At 39.1% G+C, this 21,668-nt stretch overlaps 1 protein-coding gene across 1 annotated transcript; it reads left to right on the forward strand.

Annotated features, from left to right (window-relative positions):
* Positions 1-8,212: 8,212 nt before the first annotated feature.
* LOC138906824 (uncharacterized) lies at positions 8,213-8,671 on the forward strand. The gene has a single exon (XM_070196528.1). It carries the CDS (start codon positions 8,213-8,215, stop codon positions 8,669-8,671), a length of 459 nt encoding a protein of 152 aa, XP_070052629.1.
* The last annotated feature ends 12,997 nt before the right edge of the window (positions 8,672-21,668 follow it).

The raw sequence follows: 21,668 nt of genomic DNA on the forward strand, positions 1-21,668 counted from the left end.
ATGCTTATTTGATTTATGTGTCTTAATTGCTACTTGACCTTTAGCATATTAAATATTAAACTGTCTATTTTCTCCCCGATTTCCACAATTAATTGCTACTTGTCATTGTTTGTTTCATAAATAAATTATAATTATTGTATGCCTTGATGCTTAATAGTTTCTCATTGAACGTGGTATTTATTGGAGTATTTTTATTACATTTAAGAGTTGCTAAAATATATGGGGGGAACGGGTTGCACGCTGCAACAGATTTATTTAAAGTTTATATTGGGGGGAACAAGTTGCTTGCACGCCGCAACAAATTTATTTAAAGTTTATATTGGGGGGAACGAGTTGCACACCGCAACTGATTTATTCTAAGTTTATATTGTTGGAGCGGTTTGCACGCCGCAATGGAAACAAGTTGAGGAATCATGGCTGTTGAATTGACTTCAATTATTGATATTATTTACCGGTCTTACTACTATTTCTGTTATTATTATTATTATTATTATTATTATTATTATTATTATTATTATTATTATTATTATTATTATTATTATTATTATTATTATTATTATTATTATTATTATTATTATTATTATTATTGTTGTGTACAGGTTAATGTAAGCGACCTGCCTTAGTTTCGTCACTAATTCGTTGAGGTTAGGCTCAGCACTTATAAAGTATATGAGGTCGGTTGTACTCATATTACACTATGCACTTCTTGTGCAGATTTCAGAGTTGGTCCCAGCGGCGTACCATAGACTTACTCGGATTTCAGATACCCAGAGGAAACTTGAGGTATAACTGCACAGTGTCCGCAGTTCTAAAGTCTCCGTCTACTTTATTTTAGCTGTGTGTTTTCTTTCAGACAGCTTTATTTTATTCAGACCCTTATTTGTATTATTCTAGAAGCTCGTGCACTTGTAACTCCAGTTCTTGGATGGTATTTAGATATCACGTTTATTATGGATTATTCACTTTATTTTCGTATTTGTTTCTTTGTTATTAATTAATTTAAAATTATGTTAAAATGGCTAATTATATTCTAACGTTGGCTTGCCTAGAAAGTGAAATATTAGGCCTCATTACGGTCCCGAAGGTGGAAATTTCGGATCGTAACATATATACTTATAGCAAATAATCTTTTTTTTTTTTTGCCACGACAAATAAATCTGTAGCAGTCTTTATATTCTAGTCACAAGGTGTTCTACCGTTGCAAAAGATTTGATTTGGTTGCCATGGAAGTTCAAATTTTGTGGCTATTTTTATAGTTTAGTCTCGTGGCAATAGTACTTATATTTAGCTACGATTTCAAAATTTTATAGCTATAAATTAAAGTATTTACCACATATATTTTCGTTAGTAGCTAACAATCCATTCTTTTTGCTACTAAATATATACAATTTTAGCTAAAGATTGTCTTCATTTGCTTCGAAAATTAAAAATATATAGCCATATTTTTTGTTACGTGGCAATTATATATACGTGTATAATTAGCTACAAAATAAATATTGCATTGCTACAAATTTGAGAATTTGCCACAAGCATTGTTAGTCACAAGAAATTTTATAATGTAACTAAGAATCCAAATTTTTTAGATTCCAAACAGATTTCAAGTTACACATAATTATATATTTAAACTTTAAGAAATTTACATTACATAATTCTTCTCTGTCATTAATTATAGTACTAGAAATCTTGCTGAAGACCCAAATCCAAACAATCTTCTTCTTTCTCTTTTGCCATTGTCTTCAATTGCACCTTAGTTTGATCAACATCAGTCATAGGCTCATAGCTTGTAAATGATACTCTATGATTCCACACACTTGCCTGTCAATTTTAATAAAATAAATTAACATCAGAAAACAGAAGCAATTGATTGCATATATATTCAGGAATAAGTATGCGTATTATACTTATCATGTCAATAAAAAATTATAGATCCATAACAGAGAAACCTGAGGCATGAAACCTAATATTAACATGAACAACAACATGCCTAGGAAATAGCAAGAGTTCATCATTCAAGTAAAAAAATAAATATTTGGTCAAAATAATCGACTGAAAATTACTTTCTTAGTGATATACCAATCTAACAATGAGCATAAAGATTCAAACTTTTCTCTTCCCAATTAACTAAGAAAAGGAATAAAGATGCTTCTACCAAATCAAGCATAAGTTTCAAATGACGAAGTATGAAGTACATATTGAAAACAATAAAGAGGAACAAAGAAATAATAATAATAAAAAAAACAGATTATAGAACGTGACAAAGAGTGAGATTTAAAAAGAAAAAATTATCTGCGCTAATTAAACGCCTTGACCTTTATTCCCCATTGAGCCTTTTTACTTTCTTCCGCATTCAAATGTATTGACGAGGGAAGTGGGGAAGGTGGGGAGGGGTGTGGCCGTGTGGCGGCTGGAGAGAGCGTTTTAGGGCAGAGCAGCCGGCTCATGCTTATCAGACATGGGGTGCAGCAAGTAGTTGCAAATCAGCCCACCAGAAGAGTTTGGAGTAGTTTTAGAAATTTCATCCTCCCCAGTTCAGTGGAGGGGCTTCTGAGGAATCATAGGGTTTCCTAAAAGGTCAGTGTCATCGCATTCTACGTACCATGGGTTTGGTTGAGTCGAGCAAGGTCAATCTTACTACTTTTCAGTTTATGAGGTTGATATACAAATGGTGGAAGACTTATGAGGCAAGTAGGCCAGCTGGCGCATCACCACTTACATGGTCCCAGTTCTCCGATCCTTTATTTATAAAGTTTATTCCACATACATGCAAGGATAAGTTGCGCAATGAGTTTGAGCAGTTGCGCTAGGGTAGTATGACTGTGTCCGAGTATACTATGAGATTTACAAAGTTATCTCGTCATGCACTTTCCTTGGTTTCCATAGATAGAGAGAGAGAGAGATAGATAGACAGATAGAGAGAGAGAGAGAGAGAGAGAGAGAGAGAGAGAGAGAGAGAGAGAGAGAGAGAGAGAGAGTCCGTTGATTTATTGAGGGACTCGCCTACCGCCTCAGATTTGGGATGGCATGGATATTGGAGACTGAGACTGCATTTCATCGGGTTGTAGAGATTGCTAGGAGGTTGGATATCCATTGGCAGGAGAAGGAGGATATGGAGGTTTATATGCCTCGTGGTTTTTGAGGATTTTGTGGCTCCTACTCTGGGGGCAAGGCCCGTCATGGTAGAGGTCATATCAGTTGACTAGTTCAGTCCGCACTTCAGATTTTCAATTATGCTCTAACTAGCCATGGATTTTAGATCACTCATACCGGACAACCATCTTTTAGTGCACATTCTGCACGGGTTCCTACAACGATTATTCCAAGTGTCCGGGGCAAACTCAGTGCCAGTAGCTACGCCCGCAGAAAGGTTGTTTCGAGTGTGATGATACAAGGCATATTATAAGAGATTGTCCCAGACTTCGGATGCGTGGACTTCATCAGGGTACTCAGGCTATAGTTCCCACTCCAGTTAATACTCCACTTGCAGTGCCAGCTAGAGGTGGAGGACTGGTGTGTAGAGGACGTCCTAGAGGGGAGGCCAGTCCTGTTGTTATGCTTTCCCTAGTAGGACTAAGGAAATTGCATCAGATGCAGTCATTACATGTATTATTCTGGTCTGTCATAGAGATGCATAGATTTTATTAGATTCGAGTTCTACTTATTTGTATGTATCATCCTAATTTGCTTCATATTTAGATATGTCTCTTGATTATCTGGATACTCATATTTATGTGTCAACACCCATTGGGGATTCTAATATGGTGGACCGTGTCTATCGTTCTGGTTTAGTCACTATTGTGGACTACTAGACTAAGGTTGATCTTTTATTTATTTAATATGATGGATTTCGATGTGATTTTGGGCATGGATTGGTTATTTCCATATGACTCTACTCTTGATTGCCATGCTAAGAGTGTGACGTTAGCTATGCCGGGGTTGTTGGGGTTGTCGAGGTTGGAATCGAGAGGTTCCTTGGGTCAAGTTCCTAGTAGGGTAGTGTCTTTTCTGAGGGTTCAACAGATAGTTAAGAAGAGGTGCTTGGCGTACTTAGACTTTTTTAGAGATGTGAGTGTTGATACTCCCACGGTTGATTAAGTCCCCGTGGTGAGGGATTTTTCAGATGTTTTCCCTGCAGACTTACCGCGCATGCCACCCGATAGTGATCTTGATTTTGGTATTGACTTGGCACCGGGCACTCAACTCAAATCTATTCCACTGTATTGCATGGCTCCAACAGATTTGAAGGAATTGAAGGAATAACTGGAAGAATTGCTAGATACATGTTTCATCATGTCGAATGTGTCACCTTGGGGTACTCCAGGTTTATTTGTGAAGAAGAAAGACAATTCCATGAGAATGTGTATTGACTATCAACAGTTGAACAAGGTTACTATCAAGAACAAGTATCCACTGCCACATATTGATAATTTATTTGATCATCCTCAGGGTGCTAGGGTATTCTCGAAGAATGACTTAAGATCGGGGTACCATTAGTTGAATATCAGGGCTTTAGATATTCCTAAGACGACCTTCAGGACCCGTTATGGGCATTATGAGTTCTTGGTGATGTCTTTTGGGCTGACCAATTGTAATGACCCGACCTGTCGTTTTATTTTTTTAGAACCCTGTTCCCTTAAATAAGACTCCCCGTATGTGCTTTTACTGTTTTATGACTTGCGGGGATGGTTAGTTCGAGATTTGAAAGGGTTGGGATTGAAATCGGAACACTTAGTTCCTTAAGTTGGCCTTAAAAGGCTAAGTTTGACTTCGGTCAACATTTTGAGTAAACGACCTCAAAATCGGGATTTGACGGTTCCAATAGGTTCATATGATGATTTCGGACTTGGGTGTATGGTCGTAGTGAAAGTTTGTTCTTTGAAGGTTTTGAAGTTCTTCAAATTTGGTTTGGAGTTGGTTTTTGTGATGTTGAGGTCCAAATGGGATTCCGAGACTAGGAATAGTTTCGTATGGTGATTTGAAACTTGCACACAAAATTTGGTGTCATTCCGAGTAGTCTAAGTATGATTCGCGCATTCGGAGCAATTTGGAAACTTGGAGTTCATTTTTTTATTCAATTTGATTTTGGGGTGTGATTCTTGGTTTTGTTGTTGTTTTACATATTTCGAGAGTTTGAGTAAGTCCGTATTATGTTTATAGACTTGTTGGTGTAGTTGGACGGGGTCCCGAGGGGCTCGGGTGTGTTTCGGACCGCCCAGAGTTGAGTTGAAAACACCAGATTTTATGTTCTGGTTTGCTTCTTCGCGAACGCGGACAGACCCTCGCGTTCGCGGTGAAGGATTTGGGGACTGGAGGTTTTTGCCCTTCGTGTTCGCATACGCATGGATGCATTCGCGGAGGCCTGGGCCCTTTGGCCTTCGCGTTCGTATTAAGCAGACCGCGTTCCCGTAGAAGCCTGGGCCTGGGCAACCCAGTTGCCTTACGTGTTAGCGTGTTGGGCCCCGCGTTCGCGAGGAGTAGGCGGCCCAGTGCATCGCATTCGCATGGGTCCTCTCGCATTCGCGTAGAGCCTTTTCCTAGGCTCTTCAGTTTATCCATCGCGATCGCGAGAGCTTGGCCGCGATCGCGTATAAGGACCCCTGGGCAGAATCATCTTTTAAAAACGGGACTTAGGCTATTTTGGCTCATTTTCTTTCATTGCTGGGCGATTCTTGGAGTTCTTAGAGAGGGGATTTCACCTAGCACTTTGAGGTAAGTAATTTCCACACAATATAAGTTTAATATATAGTTCATGGGTAGATTATAACATGTAAATTAGTGAAAATCATGGGTTTAGGTGAAAACCTAGGTTTTTGACAAAAATGAGATTTAACCACTGAATTTGTTATGGAATTTAGTAAAAATCATACATTTGAGTTCATGAGGTTATGGGTAACAATTTTCTTCGAAAATTTCCGGAATCCGGACACGTGGTCCCGGGGGTGAATTTTGGGAATTCTTCAATTGGGGTTGGGTAATCGCTTTAATAGTTAGAATATGAACTTTTGAGCCTATATTGACTATTTTATATAACATTCGACTAGTTTCGAGTCATTTTGGTACCAAATAGAGGGTTTGGGCACATTTTTGGACCAGGAAGTAGGCCTTGAAATGAGGTAAGTCTCTTTTCTAACCTTGTAACAGGGAATTAACCCCATAGGTGAACTTAATCATTATGTACTTCTACTTGTGGGGGTTACGTATGTGTGAAGTGATGAGAGTCCGTGTAGATTTAGTCTTACACCATGTTTTTGTTGATACTGTTGCTTGTTTATGCTTACTAATTGTTTGGATTAAGGCGGAGGTTGAGGATTTCAATATTTTAAAGGTTCCTAGCTAAATTAAGGAATTGAGAAATATTATGATAAATTGAAAAAATCTATATTCAACCGCTTCACAAGTATATTCCGCGAGCGGGGTAAATTTTCACTACTCTCATGGGAGCGGGCCGTTCGCCTCGGCAGGTTAATTGATATATCTATGGTTCGGGCTATTCGACCCTCAACAATGCACAATATATTTATATGTATATTTGGATCGGGCTGTACATCCTCGGCATAATTCGTGCGTAAAGATATTGGAACCCCTTTATATTTAATATTGTTCCATGGACTTGAAAGGTGAAAGGACTAGACAAGAGAAATGACTTGGTTCTTACTTCAAATGAAACAATTGTTTACTTATTTTCTTGTTCTAAGTTCTATTATCATTTTATATATATTATATTTAATTAGAACTTCATACTATTATATTTTTGGCCCATAGTAAGTGTCGAAGTCGACCCCTCGTCACTACTTCTTCGAGGTTAGACTAGATACTTACTGAGTACATGTTGTTTATGTACTCACGCTACACTTCTGCACTTGATGTGCATGATCTGAGGAAGGTGCATCTGGTTATCAGTCCGGCACGCACGCTTGACTTCTGGTCCGAGACCACACGGTGAGCTGCCCTTCCGAGCCGGTCAACAGCAGCCAGAGTCTCTCTTTTGATTTATTTTCTGTCTATTCTATTTTAGACAGTAGAGTAAAGATCTTTTGTATATTCTACTAGTAGCCCACACACTTGTGACACTAGATATTGGCACACACTAGTAGACTTGTGATTTTTGTTTTATTCCTATTGCCATAAATACATTCAGCTGCTTTCATTTTATTGAATTAAATCTGTTTCTTAGTAAACCTATTAAATTAAGGAAAGTTATTTACTTGGGAAAAACGTATAAAAATGGGAAAATCACTAGATTGTTCACTGTTGGCTTGCCTAGCAATGGTGCTGGGTGCCATCACGACCTAAAATGGAATTGGGTCATGACACCAATTCCCAGCTTTCATGCATTTGATGAAAAACGCATTTCAACCTTATCTGGATTCATTCATCATTGTGTTCAATGATGATATATTGGTGTATTCTCGTAGCTAGGATGAGCATGTGCAGCATTTGAGGATCATGCTTCAGACTTAAAGGGGGAATGAACTGTATGCTAAGTTCTCCAAGTGCTAGTTCTGGTTAGACTTGATGGCATTCTTGGGTCACGCAGTGTCCAGTGAAGGGATTAAGGTGGATTCGAAGAAGATTGAGGCAGTTTAGAGTTGGCCCAGGCCTTCTATCGCTACAGAGATTCAGAATTTTCTAGGGTTGGCTGGGTATTATCACCGCTTTGTGGAGGGGTTTTCATCTATCACAGCCTTATTGACTAAGTTGACCCAGAAAGGTGCCCCATTTAGGTGGTCTAACGAGTGTGAGGAGATCTTTCAAAAGCTCAAGACTGCCTTGACTACAACTCCAGTTCTGGTTTTGCCTTCGGGATTGGATTCATATACATTCAATTGTGATACTTCACGGGTCGGCATTGGGTGTGTGTTGATAAAGGATGGTTGGTTGATTTCCTATGCTTCTTCAGTTGAAGCCCCATGAGAAGAAGTACCCAGTGCATGATTTTGAGTTAGCAACTATTTTACACGTGCTCAAGTTTTGGAGGCACTACTTATTTGGCATGTCTTGTGAGGTGTATACGGATCACCAGAGTCTTTAACATCTATTCAAGCAAAAGGATTTGAGCTTGAGGCGACAGAGGTTGTTGGAGCTATTGAAAAACTATGATATCATCATTCTTTATCATCCGGGGAAGGCCAATGTGGTAGCCGACACCTTGAGTAGGAAGGCGTAGAGTATGGGGAGTCTTGCTTTTATTCAAACTAGGGAATGTCCCTTCGCTATGGATGTTCAGGCTTTGGCCAACAGGTTCGTGACGTTGGATATTTCGGAGCCTAGCAGGATTCTTGCTTGCATTGTATCTCATTCATCCTTTCTTGAGCGCGTCAAGGTGCGTCAATATGATAATTCCCACTTGCTTGTCATTAGGGACACAATGCAGCACAGTGAAGTTAAGGAGGTGACTATTAGTGATGATGGGGTATTGAGGCTTCAGTGTTGGATATGTGTTCCCAATGTGGATGGCTTGAGAAAGTTGATTCTTAAGGAGGCTTATAGATTATGGTATTCCATTCACCTAGGCACTACAAAGATGTACCGTGATTTGAAGCAGCATAATTGGTGGAAAAGGACGAAGAAAGACATTGTTGAGCATGTTTTATGGTGTTTGAACTGTCAACAGGTTAAGTATGAGCATCAGAGGCCGGGTGGTTTGCTTCATAGGCTAGATATACTGAAGTAGAAGTGGGAGCATATCACTATGGAATTTATGATTGGGCTGCCACAGACTTTGAGAAAATTTGGTGTTCTGTGGGTCATTGTTGACACACTGACCAAGTCTGCACATTTCATTCCGGTCATGACTTTCTACACTTCTGAGAAGGCTCGGATTTATCTTAGAGAGATTGTCCACCTGCATGGTGTGCCTGTTTCTATCATCACGGATGGAGAGAGGTGCATCGTAAGTTGGTCACATAGGTTGAGTTAAGTATGACATTTCATCCCCAAATGGACGGTTAGTCCGAGCATACCATTAAGATCTTGGAGGACATGTGGATCAGTTTCTACTGCTAGCAAAATTTACCAATAACAACAACTAGTAATGGAGTATTCAGATGGCTTCGTATGGGACCTTATATAGGAGGCTATGTCGTTATCCAGTTGGTTGGTTTGAGCCGGGGGAGGCTAGGTTTTTGGGCATTGATCTAGTTCGTGATGATTTGGAGAAGGTGGAATTGATTTTGGAGAAACTTTGTACAATGTAGTCTTGGCAAAAGATTTATACCGATAAGAAGGCTCGTGATGTGGCATTCATGGTGGGTGAGAAGGTTCTACTCAGAGTTTCGCCCATAAAAGGTATGATAAGGTTCAAAAAGAAGGGCAAGTTGAGCCCACGATATATTGGTCCATTCGAGGTATTAGAGAGATTTGGTGAGGTGGCCTATGGACTTGCTTTGCCACCCAGCTTATCGGGAGTTCATCCGGTGCTTAATGTTTCCATGCTCGGGAAGTACTATGAGGATCCGTCACATGTGTTTATAACTAAGTGCTGTTGGACAAGGATTTGACTTATGATTAGGAGTCGGTGGTCATTTTCGATAGGCAAGAACAAAAGCTGAGGTCGAAGGATATTACATTGGTGAAGGTTCAATAGAGAGGTCAACCGGTCGAGGAGGGGACTTGGGAGACTGAGCATGATATGCGGAGCAGATATCCTCACCTTTTTGATATCTCAGCTATGATTCTAGACTCGTTTGAGGATGAAATTTTGTTTAAGAGAGGGAGAATGTAACGACATGATAGGGAATTTTGTGTATTTTAGCCCTGTTTCCCTATTTGATGTTTCTTGTGTGCTATATAGTTGTTTTGTGACTTGCAGGGATGTTTGGTTTGGTTTCAGGAAGGTTTTGGATTGAAATAGAACAGTGAGTTCCAATGCTGGAAGCTTAAGTTATAAGAGTTGATCAAAGTTTGAATTATGTGTTAACGACCTTAGATTTAAGTTCGTATGATGAGTTTGGACATAGTCGTTTGCCTAAAATTAAATTCGGAGGTTCCTAGTATGATTTGGCTCTTTTTGCCAAAAGTTGGCAATTTGAAGGTTTAGAAATTTCATAAGCTTGACCATGGATTGACTTTGTAGCTATCGGAGTCGGAGTGTTGTTATAGGACTTGGAATAGGTCTGTTTTGTCATTTAGACCTTGCATGCAAAGTTTGGTCTTATTCCGAGGTTGTTTGGAAGGAATCAGACACTTGGTTGTTGATATTGAAGTTCTTGAGTTTCATAGTTTGCATGATGCATTTTGGTGTTCGATTCGTGGTTTTATGTGTTATTTTAATTTTCCGAGCTTGTGACTGAGTTCATATGAGGTTTATGCACTCGTGTGGATGTTTAATGTGGGGCCCGAGGGGCTCAGGTGAGTTTCAGATTTTTTTCGGAGTGGTTTGGTGAACTTCAGATTTGTTGGTGCTGCAGACCTTGCATTTGCGAAGGACTGCTTGCATTTGCCAAGGGCCAAAATTATGGACATCTTGTCGCATTTGCGAAGGGGGTGACTGCCTAGGGGAACTCCCATTTGCGAGGTAGATGGTCACAATTGCGACATTGAAAGGGCAGTAGGGACTTCGCAATTGCGAAGTATGGAGTCGCATTTGCGACATCTGCAGGACAGTCTGGGTTTGCATTTGCGAGTACTATGTCTATTGGCAGGGTTCGCATTTGCGAACCTTTTGCAAATGCGACATCTGCAGCTGGTTAATAGCTGAGTATTTTGGGGCTTAGACTCATTTTATGATATTTTGAGTCCTAGACATGGTGAGAGGCGATTTTTGAAGGAGATTTTCACACATAGCTATTGGATAAGTGATTTAACTTAATTTTGGATATCATATCTTGATTTTACACCAAAAGCTTGGAATTTGAAAGGGAGTTTTGGGGATTTTTGACTATGTTTTGAAAAATAAAAATTGTGAATTTGAGAGTCGAGTGTTTTAAAATCTAATCACATATTTGGACTTGTGGGTTGATGGGTAGTCCGGATCTACCCTTTATCTTTGGTTTTGATTGTGTGGTCCCAGGGTTGACTTTTATTGACTTTTCAGGAATTGGGTAAAGATTTGGAATTTATTGTTTGTAGTTGATTCCTTTAGAATTATTTGATGTTATTGAGTCAATTTTTGTTAGATTTGAGCTGGACGGAGGTGATTTTTAAAGGAAATGCATTTTTTGAGTATTGAATTAGCTTGTTTGAGGTAAGTATCTTGCCTAACCTTGGAGGGGGGGAGGGGGGGGAGGGAGAATACCCATTAGGATTTGGCCTTAATTGATTATTCGTATTATGTGAAAAGCGGCGTATACACGAGGTGATGAGCATGTACACGGGGTGCTATATGAGGCTTATGGACGGATTAGACCTTAGGCTGTTAATATGACTTAATTTGATAATGCACTTTATATGAAACATGCTTAAATCACTTTGTGACTACATAATCATGATCGCTATAATTGATTTAGCAATAGTCATGCTTCATGTGCTGAACACACATTCATATTGTTTCATGTTATTGTCATGTTCTTGTGCACTTTATTGATATGTTGTGAGCTTATACCTTTGATGAAACTTTGATATTATTATTCTGTGATAATTGTGGCACATGAGGACATGTTGAGCAGATTGGTTGGGGTGTCAGCACGAGGTCTTTGTCGTACGATTGTGATTATTGTTGTGTGCATGGGTGAAATAAGGGTGTTATTTTCTCGGGTTGCCCACGTGGCAAAATAAGGGTGGTGATATTCGCATGTGGCGAAAGAATGAGGGACTTTTATTATTATGTACACATACGGTGAAATAAGGGTGGTGATGATGTTATGTGATGATTTGGGGATGTCTTTCTTGATGTTGTTTATGTGTTGCAGCGAGGTTAATATTCTGATCATATGCATTTTTTTTTCTTAAAACTCATCTTGTATTTTTAATGATTTATTGGTTGAATTTGACATGATATCACATGCGCCCACTTATTGATAATTTGTTGACAAAGATGGATTTTTCAACATTGAGTTGTTATCACATGTTCTACGAGATGGTTGATATTATTTTTCCTTACATGTTTTATTTTCAGTTATTGATATATTGCACAAGTTATTGACTAGTGAGTATCATTTGACTTGAACGTCGTCAATACTTCATCGAGTTTAGTCTTAATACTTACTGGGTACAGAATGTGGTGCACTTATTGTTGATACCCAATTTTGCCCTCATATTTTTTTCAAATAGTATATATACTTTTAAAATATCATTTTGCATCATTACTTAATTTACAAGAGTTATACAAGTATTTTCTATAATTTTGTTATAATTGTTTAAAGCTTTAAAATTAATTTTTCTTGCATTTTAATTACTTGAACATGCATTAATTACCCCTTAAATTATTTTGTGATGACTAAATTATCCAAATTTATTACTTGCATCAACATATATGTTCCAAAATATTTTACTTTATTTTTATATAAGTATATTTGTATTTTTAAGCTATTTACATAATTTTGCAATAATAACCTATATGCTGTGTATAGTTACATTTTATTATATTATTTGTACCCAAATAGAATTTTAAACTTTTATAATATTAAATTATTATTTTTGAAGCATCTTACTACAAAAACAATATTTTTATTATTTGTTAATTACTTTTTATAAATATTTTCTTTATCATTTTTCGTGTATTTAATTTGTAGCCTAATTTGGAGCCAATTCTAGACCAATTTAATGGCCCAAACGTCCAAAACCTCTAAGAACAATTTCCTCAGCCCAAACCAGATGACCCATTTAATTTTTAACCCGGTCGAGACCCATTCTCAACCCGCCCCGCCTCTCGTTCAATCCTGGCCGTTGATCTTAAAGGATCAACGATCCGTAGCTTCTCCCTCACTTTTAATTGCTCCAACTCCTGAAAACCTAACCCATTTCCCCTCAAACGGCCGCCCCAAAACACTCTCAATCCCCCATCTCTTGAGAAACCCTAGCAACCGCCTTTCCTAACTCCCTCCCCTAATCCCATTGATAATGGGATTTCACCATTATTTGCTTACCACATATATGTTTCTTCGCTACTGGTCATACATTTATGGAATTACTTAGGTACTTGTCCAATTTTAACAAGTACCATCTCTATATCAGGCTGGAATCGACCTCAATCTTGGAAATTTGGACTATATTTCGTCCATATACATGAAGGAAGCCCTCATTCTTTATACCAGTTGGCTGATTTTTGAGTATTGAACCCTAATGAGGGTTTGGAGATTGATGTCTATCCTAATCTGTTACTCTACTGATTGCATGTGATATTTTACTCGTTCTTGTTTATGTTTGCTTGATTTCTTTCCTTGTTTGCTCGCCTGATTCAACACTATATAAACCCCCTCCCCTGATTCCCAAGGCAGAACTTTACAATCACTACATTACTTTCTCATTCTCACTTATTATACTCTAAAACTTGAGACCTTGGCCGGCTGAAAGCCAAGGCCATTCGAATTTGATTGTGTTGTTTCTTAGTGCGAGCACTGCCCGGGGTTCATTTGAAACCCTTGGGAACTCAGACGCACTGAGCCTTTGGGTATTCTACTGTTCTTTGCTACTGCTAATCGAATTGTTGTTGGAAATTGTTCTTCTCATTTGTTTGTTCGTTAATTTGTAACTGGTAAGTGCCTTTGACTCTCGCAATTTCATTTTTTCTTGTGCTTATGCTCATGCTCTGTATATCTATATCGCTTAAACTTCGATGAACCAATATGCTACTATATTGTCTCTGTTTGGAGTCCCCTTTGCTTTGAAGTTATCTTGTAGCCTTGTGTTTCCTAGCATTAGAACTTGCCTAAAGCTCTAACATTTTGATGCACGCCTATGGCCTCTGACTTTCTTAAGCCGGCTTAGCCTAATGTATTTATGCATGGCTGAATACTATCCTGTTGCTTGTCATGAGTTTATCTCCCTGCTTGTTTCAGATTCTTGTGATAGATTAATTGACGCCCAAAATTTGTACTAATGCATTGCTTCCTATTGAGTCATTCCTGTACAACTTGTTAACTTATTTATGGTTGATCTATGCATGTAATTTCCAAATGTCAGTGTTGCCTAAACTCTTGAACCAGCATGACATGTTTTCTTGCTACTTGTAAAGTATAATGTATGTCCCTGATGTGTTCAAGTCTGTGTTCCTCAAATATTGCCTAATATTTCAGTACATAACCTTTTCTTCTATGTTTAATTGGTCTAAGTCTTGATGCCTACCTATCCTATTAATCTTGGTAATGTCCCTGAACTTTGGTATTATGACTGATGCTCAGCATGTTAAGTTTTCTCATATTCAACTAGGTGATTTCTTGTCACTATTATAGACTATGCCCACTAGCCTATTTGTCATGCTCGTATCATCACTAGGCTCCCATGTTAGAATTTCTATGTGAAGACTAATATTTCATTTGTTCTGATCCGTGATTCTGCTAGGCCCTAACTCTAATGTCTAACATCATTTAGGTTAATTTTGGATCATTATTTCTTTGCAACTCTCTTTGGAATGGTTCATTATCCTGTAGTGGTCAATCCCCTCGCTCTTAAACTGTCTCTCTGGAATTACAAGCCTCAACTTGCCTTATATGAATCTTGTGTGCCTTAACTAGAGATATTGTTAGCTATAGCTTTAAGAATTAAGTGTTTAAGCTGTCTAGTTAAATTCAATAAACTGTTTGTCACTTGTATGGATGAATTTGGCATCCATTTGGGCAAGTAAGTCATTTGTTTGGGCCTGGTATGTCGGACCTGCTGTGGTACTGGAAGTCTGGAATGCATTGTCCGCCTTTGGAGTTTGGGCATGCAGTCCATATGAAGTTCCAAGCCTGTTTGAAGGCCCAGATGTGTTACTAGGTTATTCTATATTCGTATTTGGGCATGTAATCATTCAATATTGTCTGTAATAATTTGTAACAACGAATGATTGGAGGATTAATGAAAGGGGCTGGGGTATTCTAATACTAGCATGAAAGGGTAGAAAACATGCATATAGGTCATTGTGTTCTATTTGTTATTATGTCTAGCATGCCTTATTTGTTGTTTTGTTTAGTGTATGATACACACCAATAAGAACCATGCCTATAAGAATCACGCACACACTTCACTTAGCCTGTCAAAATATGCCGACTCAAGTAATTGCTATACTGTTTCCAGGTCTACTACTCAACGCTTTAGATAATATGCCTATAAGTTACAATAATGCCATGCCTTTATTAATCTAGATATCATGACTATAAGGTTTTAATGATTGATCAACTACTTTTTGTTACTTTGTACTACCTCACTTAGATGACATGCCTATAGGGATAAAGTGTTATAAAATCAAGTCTAATTGTCAATTATTAGAAATTCTGCCTATAGCATGTTTATCAACACTGCTAATCCTGTGTTTTCAAGCAACTTCACTGCCTTATTATACAACTATTAGAAATCATGCCTATAGGATATTTTCACCTACCTAAGACGCATATCTATAAAAATCAGTACTGGTAATTTAGAGTTCTGGGATTGTTTTCACTTCCTTATCACGTAAAACTTTTTTAGAAATTATGCCTATAGGACTTATAATGATTTAATTCACCTATACGTTAGTCCAGAAACTGCAGCACCGCCTGTATAACACTGGAACCATATAGAGATCATGCCTATAAGACTTAATGATTCTAATGCGCTTTAGTTCTGTCTACCGCATAACTAGAAATCTGATCGCGTGCTTTTGAGCTTATGTGTGAAGGTCAACTTGAGCCTTTCATTGCTATTATGTGCAGTTCTATCTGTTTTCAATGTCGCCTAGTTTTATCATTCTGAGCAACCTAAGTAAAGTCTAGAATCACCTAATAGTAGGTCCAAAGAATCCTGGACCATAGGCATGGGACGGGTAGTGCACGCATAGTATACGATTTAGAATTGAATTAGAGCGCCTTTAAGTAATAACTTCAACATAGTAATTGGGTAGCAAGAGATGATAGTCTGTGCCCGCTGAATAATATGAGAAACCCCTACTCTAAAGGAGTTGCGAAGTATTATTTATGTTAAACGGGGTGATCCTTTAGGCTAAAAAACTTAGGTCCCCCCATCCTTTTATATACTTGTTGTACACATTTAGTCATAGATCAATGCAATTGTATTTCTTGTGATTTCTTAAAACTTGTATCAATTAGTCATATAGTTAATTCTTATGTTATACTAGAGTTTTCAACTCCTACATCTTTCTTTGTTTATTTGATCACCTAGCTTAATTCTCTAATCCACATAGTTTAAAGTTCGGTCGGGACCCACAATTATGGACCTCGAAGAGTGCCTAACACCTTCTCTTTGAGGTAATTTGAACCCTTACCCGATCTTTGGTGACACAGACTAGTTAAAACAGAGTTATTCGTAAATAGGTGCCCTAACGCACCTTAAAAGATCGTTAGGTGGTGACTCTTCTCTTTTAATACCCATTTAAAGAGTTGTCACACAATGAAACCCGCTTTTGCGAGAAAACGGGGCGTGGCAGCATGGCGACTCTGCTGGGGATATTCTTAGGCTCTTACCATAATGAACTTGACTTATGTGGATTACTTTCTTTGTCTTAAAACTGCTATTTCATACACATCCCTTTCCCCATTCACCTTTATTTTTTTAAAGCGCTATTACATGCACCTCCTTTTCTTTGTTCACCTTTATTTTGCTATGACATGCACATCCCTGCCCTTACTCTCTATTATTTGCTATGGCATGTACGACCTCTCTCCATCCCCTTTATCTTGTCCAAGACCGTTATATTATGACTCTCCCATCCCTATTTCCCTACCTGCTTCATTACATTCTCGCACATTTTTTATGAGCTAAACTGACTTCTCTCTTTTGTCTTTCTTTTCTTTTCTCTTCATGCTCACTTTTGCTATTTTATGCTTTTACGTACTTTTATCATGCAAATACTTGGCAATGTGTTATTATTTTTGCATAAAGCATGCTCCACATCATACTCCACTCGTGCCAATTATCAACATACCAGCGCTTGATGAGTGTCCATGCTTTCCTGAAATCACCCCTTTTAAAATCGAAAATGCTTATTTGCGGTAGACTAGTCGATCAGCAGTGCAGTCGATGGTCTCGTGCCTTTCCCTCTCAAGTCGTACACTTGAGAGTACCAGTCTAGACCTTTCTAGAAACCTTACTCCAATTTGAAATGTACATGCATCATGCTAAATCTAGTACGGATTGAAGCGTTATTAACGTAATAACCCGCTAAGATGAGCCTAGTCCAACGTCCGATGGGATTTCCACAGTCCCAATGGACACTATCATATTATGTGCATTACTTGGAGAAAATGTGCCAACTTGTTGATCATTATTAGGTAAGTAGTCAAATCTGGAGGGGAAAATGGCTAACCTTTGTTTGTCTGCAGAAAATGAAGCACAAAATCTCCAGGTTCGGTATGGTCCAGAATATCCTCCCTCTGCTACTTGACTGGTGGAAAGAGCTTGAGCCTTGTGACAAGAATTATGTGAAGAGAGTACTTGGTGACCTACCATCTTTGCTGAATATTCAACCAAATAGGGAATTGACCGAGGCCGCTACCATATTCTAGGATGAGAAACGAGCTATTTTTCGGTTCGGCGATATAGAAATGACTCCTCTCCTAGAAGAAATAGGGGGTTTCACCAAGTTACCATGGGATAGTCTGGGACTACTAGTACCAGAGGATTGCACTCCCTACAGTTTTTTGAAAATATTGGGTTTCAAGAAAAATGATGAACTACTCTGTCTGAAGAAATCATACATCCCTTTTGATTTCTTTACGAGCGTTATGGGCATAGCAAGTCATATCGTCTTCATCATTATGAACTAGCCATTACTTCTTTGGGATGGGTACATCCCCGGGTTTATGTTTTCATTGTTTGCTTCCTGGGGTTGTTGATCTTTCCAACAAAAGGGAGAAGAATTCATACTTGCTTAGCCATGGTCGCCAGGACCTTAATGGATGGTATCGAAGGACAAACTTATACTATAATCCCAATGATATTAGCTTGAGATGTACCATGCTCTAGATCGGTGTAAGTGTGGGTTCGGCCACTTTGAGGGTCAATCTGTTAATATAAGTCTGGCTGCTGGAACACTTTCAGATGGGTGAGTATCATCAACAGCTTCTGCAAAGGCCTCTAAATGACTACATAGCCAACCATCACCCAAAGAAAATGACGTTTATTCCAAAAAAGTTTGAAAATCCTGGAAATGCTGTAAGTTAGGTGCGTTTCTTTGGTAATCTGACAGACGAGCAAGTGGATTGGATGTTTGAATGGTTTCCTAGTAGTGAGTTCATCATTAGGTCAAGGAGGACTACTCATTTGGTACTGATCGGGCTGCGAGGTATCTACCCTTATGCTCCTATAAGGGTAATGAGACAAGTAAGAAGAAAATAAGTCATACCTCGAGTTTCCAACATGGTCCAGTACAAGGCATATTTCAAGGGAGATGTCATCCCGTTCAAGTTTGAAGCGTAGCATATGTGGAACTAAAAGATTATTATGGAAAGAGAAACTATTGATCCAGACATGTATCACGCCGGTCATATGTACTACTATCTATCATGGATGGAAGACGACGTAGCTGGGGACGTCAAACCAGGAGTCAACCTGAAGGATATGATCATAGATGAAGTGGCTGAGGCACATGTGAAGTACAAAAGGCTACGCAAAAGGGTGTTCGAGTCTGAAGCTAAACATCTGGAGCAATACAAAGTAAACATGGAAGCCATAAGGAAATGGAAGGAGATTGCCGCTAAGTCAATAGAAAAATTGGAATACCTGGAACAAGGACTGATGGACTAGAAGAGAAGATGAGAAAGATACTCTCGGATTGTCAAGGCATGGACGACGATGAAGGAGAAAATCTGGCAAAAGCTTACTTACTGTTGGATATGCGCCATCTGGGAAATCTGATTGATAGGGTCAAAAGTGCAAATCATGGAGAAGGTCCTTCAGGGACCAAGTAGATTAGGAGATGATGTTCTTTACTGCTTTCTAGCTTAGATTAGATTTCGATATAATAAGGCTATATGCAATGAGTAACTTTATTATATTATTGTCGATTTAGTAAAAGTTTGGTTTTGGCTTATTTTGGCATTAATGAAATGAAGCAAAAGTTGGCACCAATTTTCTCCAAGCCTATGTGTCGCTTAGGCCTACCTCAGGCAAAATAAGGTCCCCAAATTAGGATGCGAATTATTGCATGACTTTGTGAAACATGTTTAAATATTGCGAACACTCTTTTATTTCACCTTAATGACTTGGTTACCTTTTGTTTTTCTTTCTTTCTGATTATTCCCATTCCGAAAGGTTGGTTCATGCATACTGGCATCATCAATATACCACACTAGATCTAGAGGTCCTCCACCTCCTCCTCCACCTAGAGACCCGAAAGGCAAAAGCAAGGACAAAGGAAAAATGGATGATTTAAGTGGTATTCGAAAAGATAATACTACTATGGCAGAAAATGTTGAAACTTCAGATGGTAAAAGCACTCCGAGGCAGAATGAGTTTGTCTTACGCTTAGAGCAGATAATCTTGGAATTACAGGGCGAGCTTGAACATGTCCAAAATCTGGCAAACCTCTCTCTTACTCTCAACATTCCCGACATTAACCAGCAAAATCCTACTATCCAGAACTAAACACCACCACAAAAAAAAAAATCAAAATCAACCACCCATAGTTCTGAACCCTCCCGCACAACACCAATATCATAATCCCGCACCTCCCCAGAACCTTAACCTGCCACCAGTGCCAACCCCCTAACAACAACACCATCATCCAACTTAATACCCACAAATCACAACTTATCACACTCCACAAAATGCAACACAACCTACTCCCGATCCCTAAAACTCGACTAACGACCACCCGTATACCCAAGTTTCAGGAACTCATCAAAGTAATCCGATATATGTGAAAACCTTACCCTATACCCCGCAGCAAACCCTATACATACTCGAACCAACTGAGAAGGACCTGCTCATTAGAAACATGGCACAGGAACTCAACAAGCTAACATGAAGAGTCCATAGTGTTGAAGGTGAGAAAGGCGTTGAAGGTATAAATTATGAGGACCTGTGTATTAAGCCGGATGTGGAACTGCCGGAGGGTTACAAACCTCCCAAGTTCGAAATGTTCAATGGTCCTGGTGATCCGAAGGTGTATTTGAGAACATACTGTGACAAGCTTGCATGAGTGAGTAAGAATGAACAAATCCACATGAAACTATTTAAGCGAAGCCTTACAGGAGACGCTTTGTCTTGGTATATAAGTCAAAATCCAAAGAAGTGGGTTAATTGGGTGAATATAGCATCAGATTTCATGGATAGATTCAGGTTCAACGACTGAAAATGTGCCAGATGTTTTCTACATTCAAAACCTCACAAAGAAGCCGTCAGAAACCTTTCGCGAGTATGCTACTCGTTGGAGATCAGAGGCTGCAAAGGTAAGGCCAGCACTTGAAGAAGAACAAATGAACAAGTTCTTTGTTAGGGCTCAAGATCCGCAGTATTACGAAAGGTTTGATGGTCATCGAAAATCACAAGTTCTCTGACAACATCATGTTAGGGGAAAGAATAGAATAAGGAATCAAGAGCGGGATGGTAACTAATTTTGAGGCGCTACAAACCACGAATAAAGCCTTGCAATCAAGAGGTATCTCAAGAAAGAAAGAAGTGGGTGCCGTGATGGTAGCCCAGGGCCCTAAGTCTCCCCTTGCATACCAAACACCTCCACCCATATATCAACCCTCACCACCAAAATACCAATACCTTGCCACCACCAACCATACCTACAACACTCAACCTGCATATTACCATTCATCTCTACCCGCCCGCCCGCCAAAACTACCCAAAGCCAAGTCCAAATTTCGACCACAGACCACCTAGACAATATACCCCAATTGTGGAACCATAGCGAGAGACTGAAGGCCGCTGGTTATGTCACCCCTATTCTTGCTGTTGTTAGGGAAAATCCCTCTGAATGGATCAACCCCAACAAAATATGTGCTTATCATTCAGGCATGAAGGGTCATATCATTGAGGAGTGCCACACGTTGAAAGACAAGATTCAGACGTTGATCGACACTAAGGTTATACAAGCAAAGAAAGATGCACCAAATGTTCACAACAACCCTCTCCCGGATCACAGAGGTGAGGGAGTGAATGTGATAGAAACTGATGAAGAGTGGGATCAGGAAGGGTCCATTGGACTCATTCGAGAGGGAGACACTCCTAAAACATCTCCAGTCACCCTCATGCCAGTTGTGGTACAAACCCATGCGCCATTTGAAGTTGAGATAGCTACGCCCTTTACTGTAATGGTATATCCCACACCATCTTACGAGTCGGATGCCATCCCGTGGGATTATGTTGCGGAAGAAAGGAGAAAGGGAAAAGCCAAAATGGAAGAAATAGGTGCCGCACAAGGTATGACTAGAACTGGCAGAGTTTACACACCTGAGAATCTGGGAGGAACAAGCAAGGAAGCTGCACCTAAGCCACCTGTTGTTGAGACTGGCACTGATGATCTATGGAGGAAGATACATGCTAGGGAGTACTCTGTTGTTGACCACCTGAACAAGAATCCTGCTCAGATATCCATCTTATCACTGATGCAAAACTCAGACGCGCACAAGAATGCTTTGATGAAG

Source organism: Nicotiana tomentosiformis, chromosome 2 (genome assembly GCF_000390325.3).
Source record: "Nicotiana tomentosiformis chromosome 2, ASM39032v3, whole genome shotgun sequence".
Lineage (NCBI taxonomy): Eukaryota > Viridiplantae > Streptophyta > Magnoliopsida > Solanales > Solanaceae > Nicotiana > Nicotiana tomentosiformis.

Bases quoted from the DNA above. Each gene is read 5' to 3' on its own strand.
- LOC138906824 (XM_070196528.1), top strand. From the start codon at position 8,213: ATGGATGTTCAGGCTTTGGCCAACAGGTTCGTGACGTTGGATATTTCG.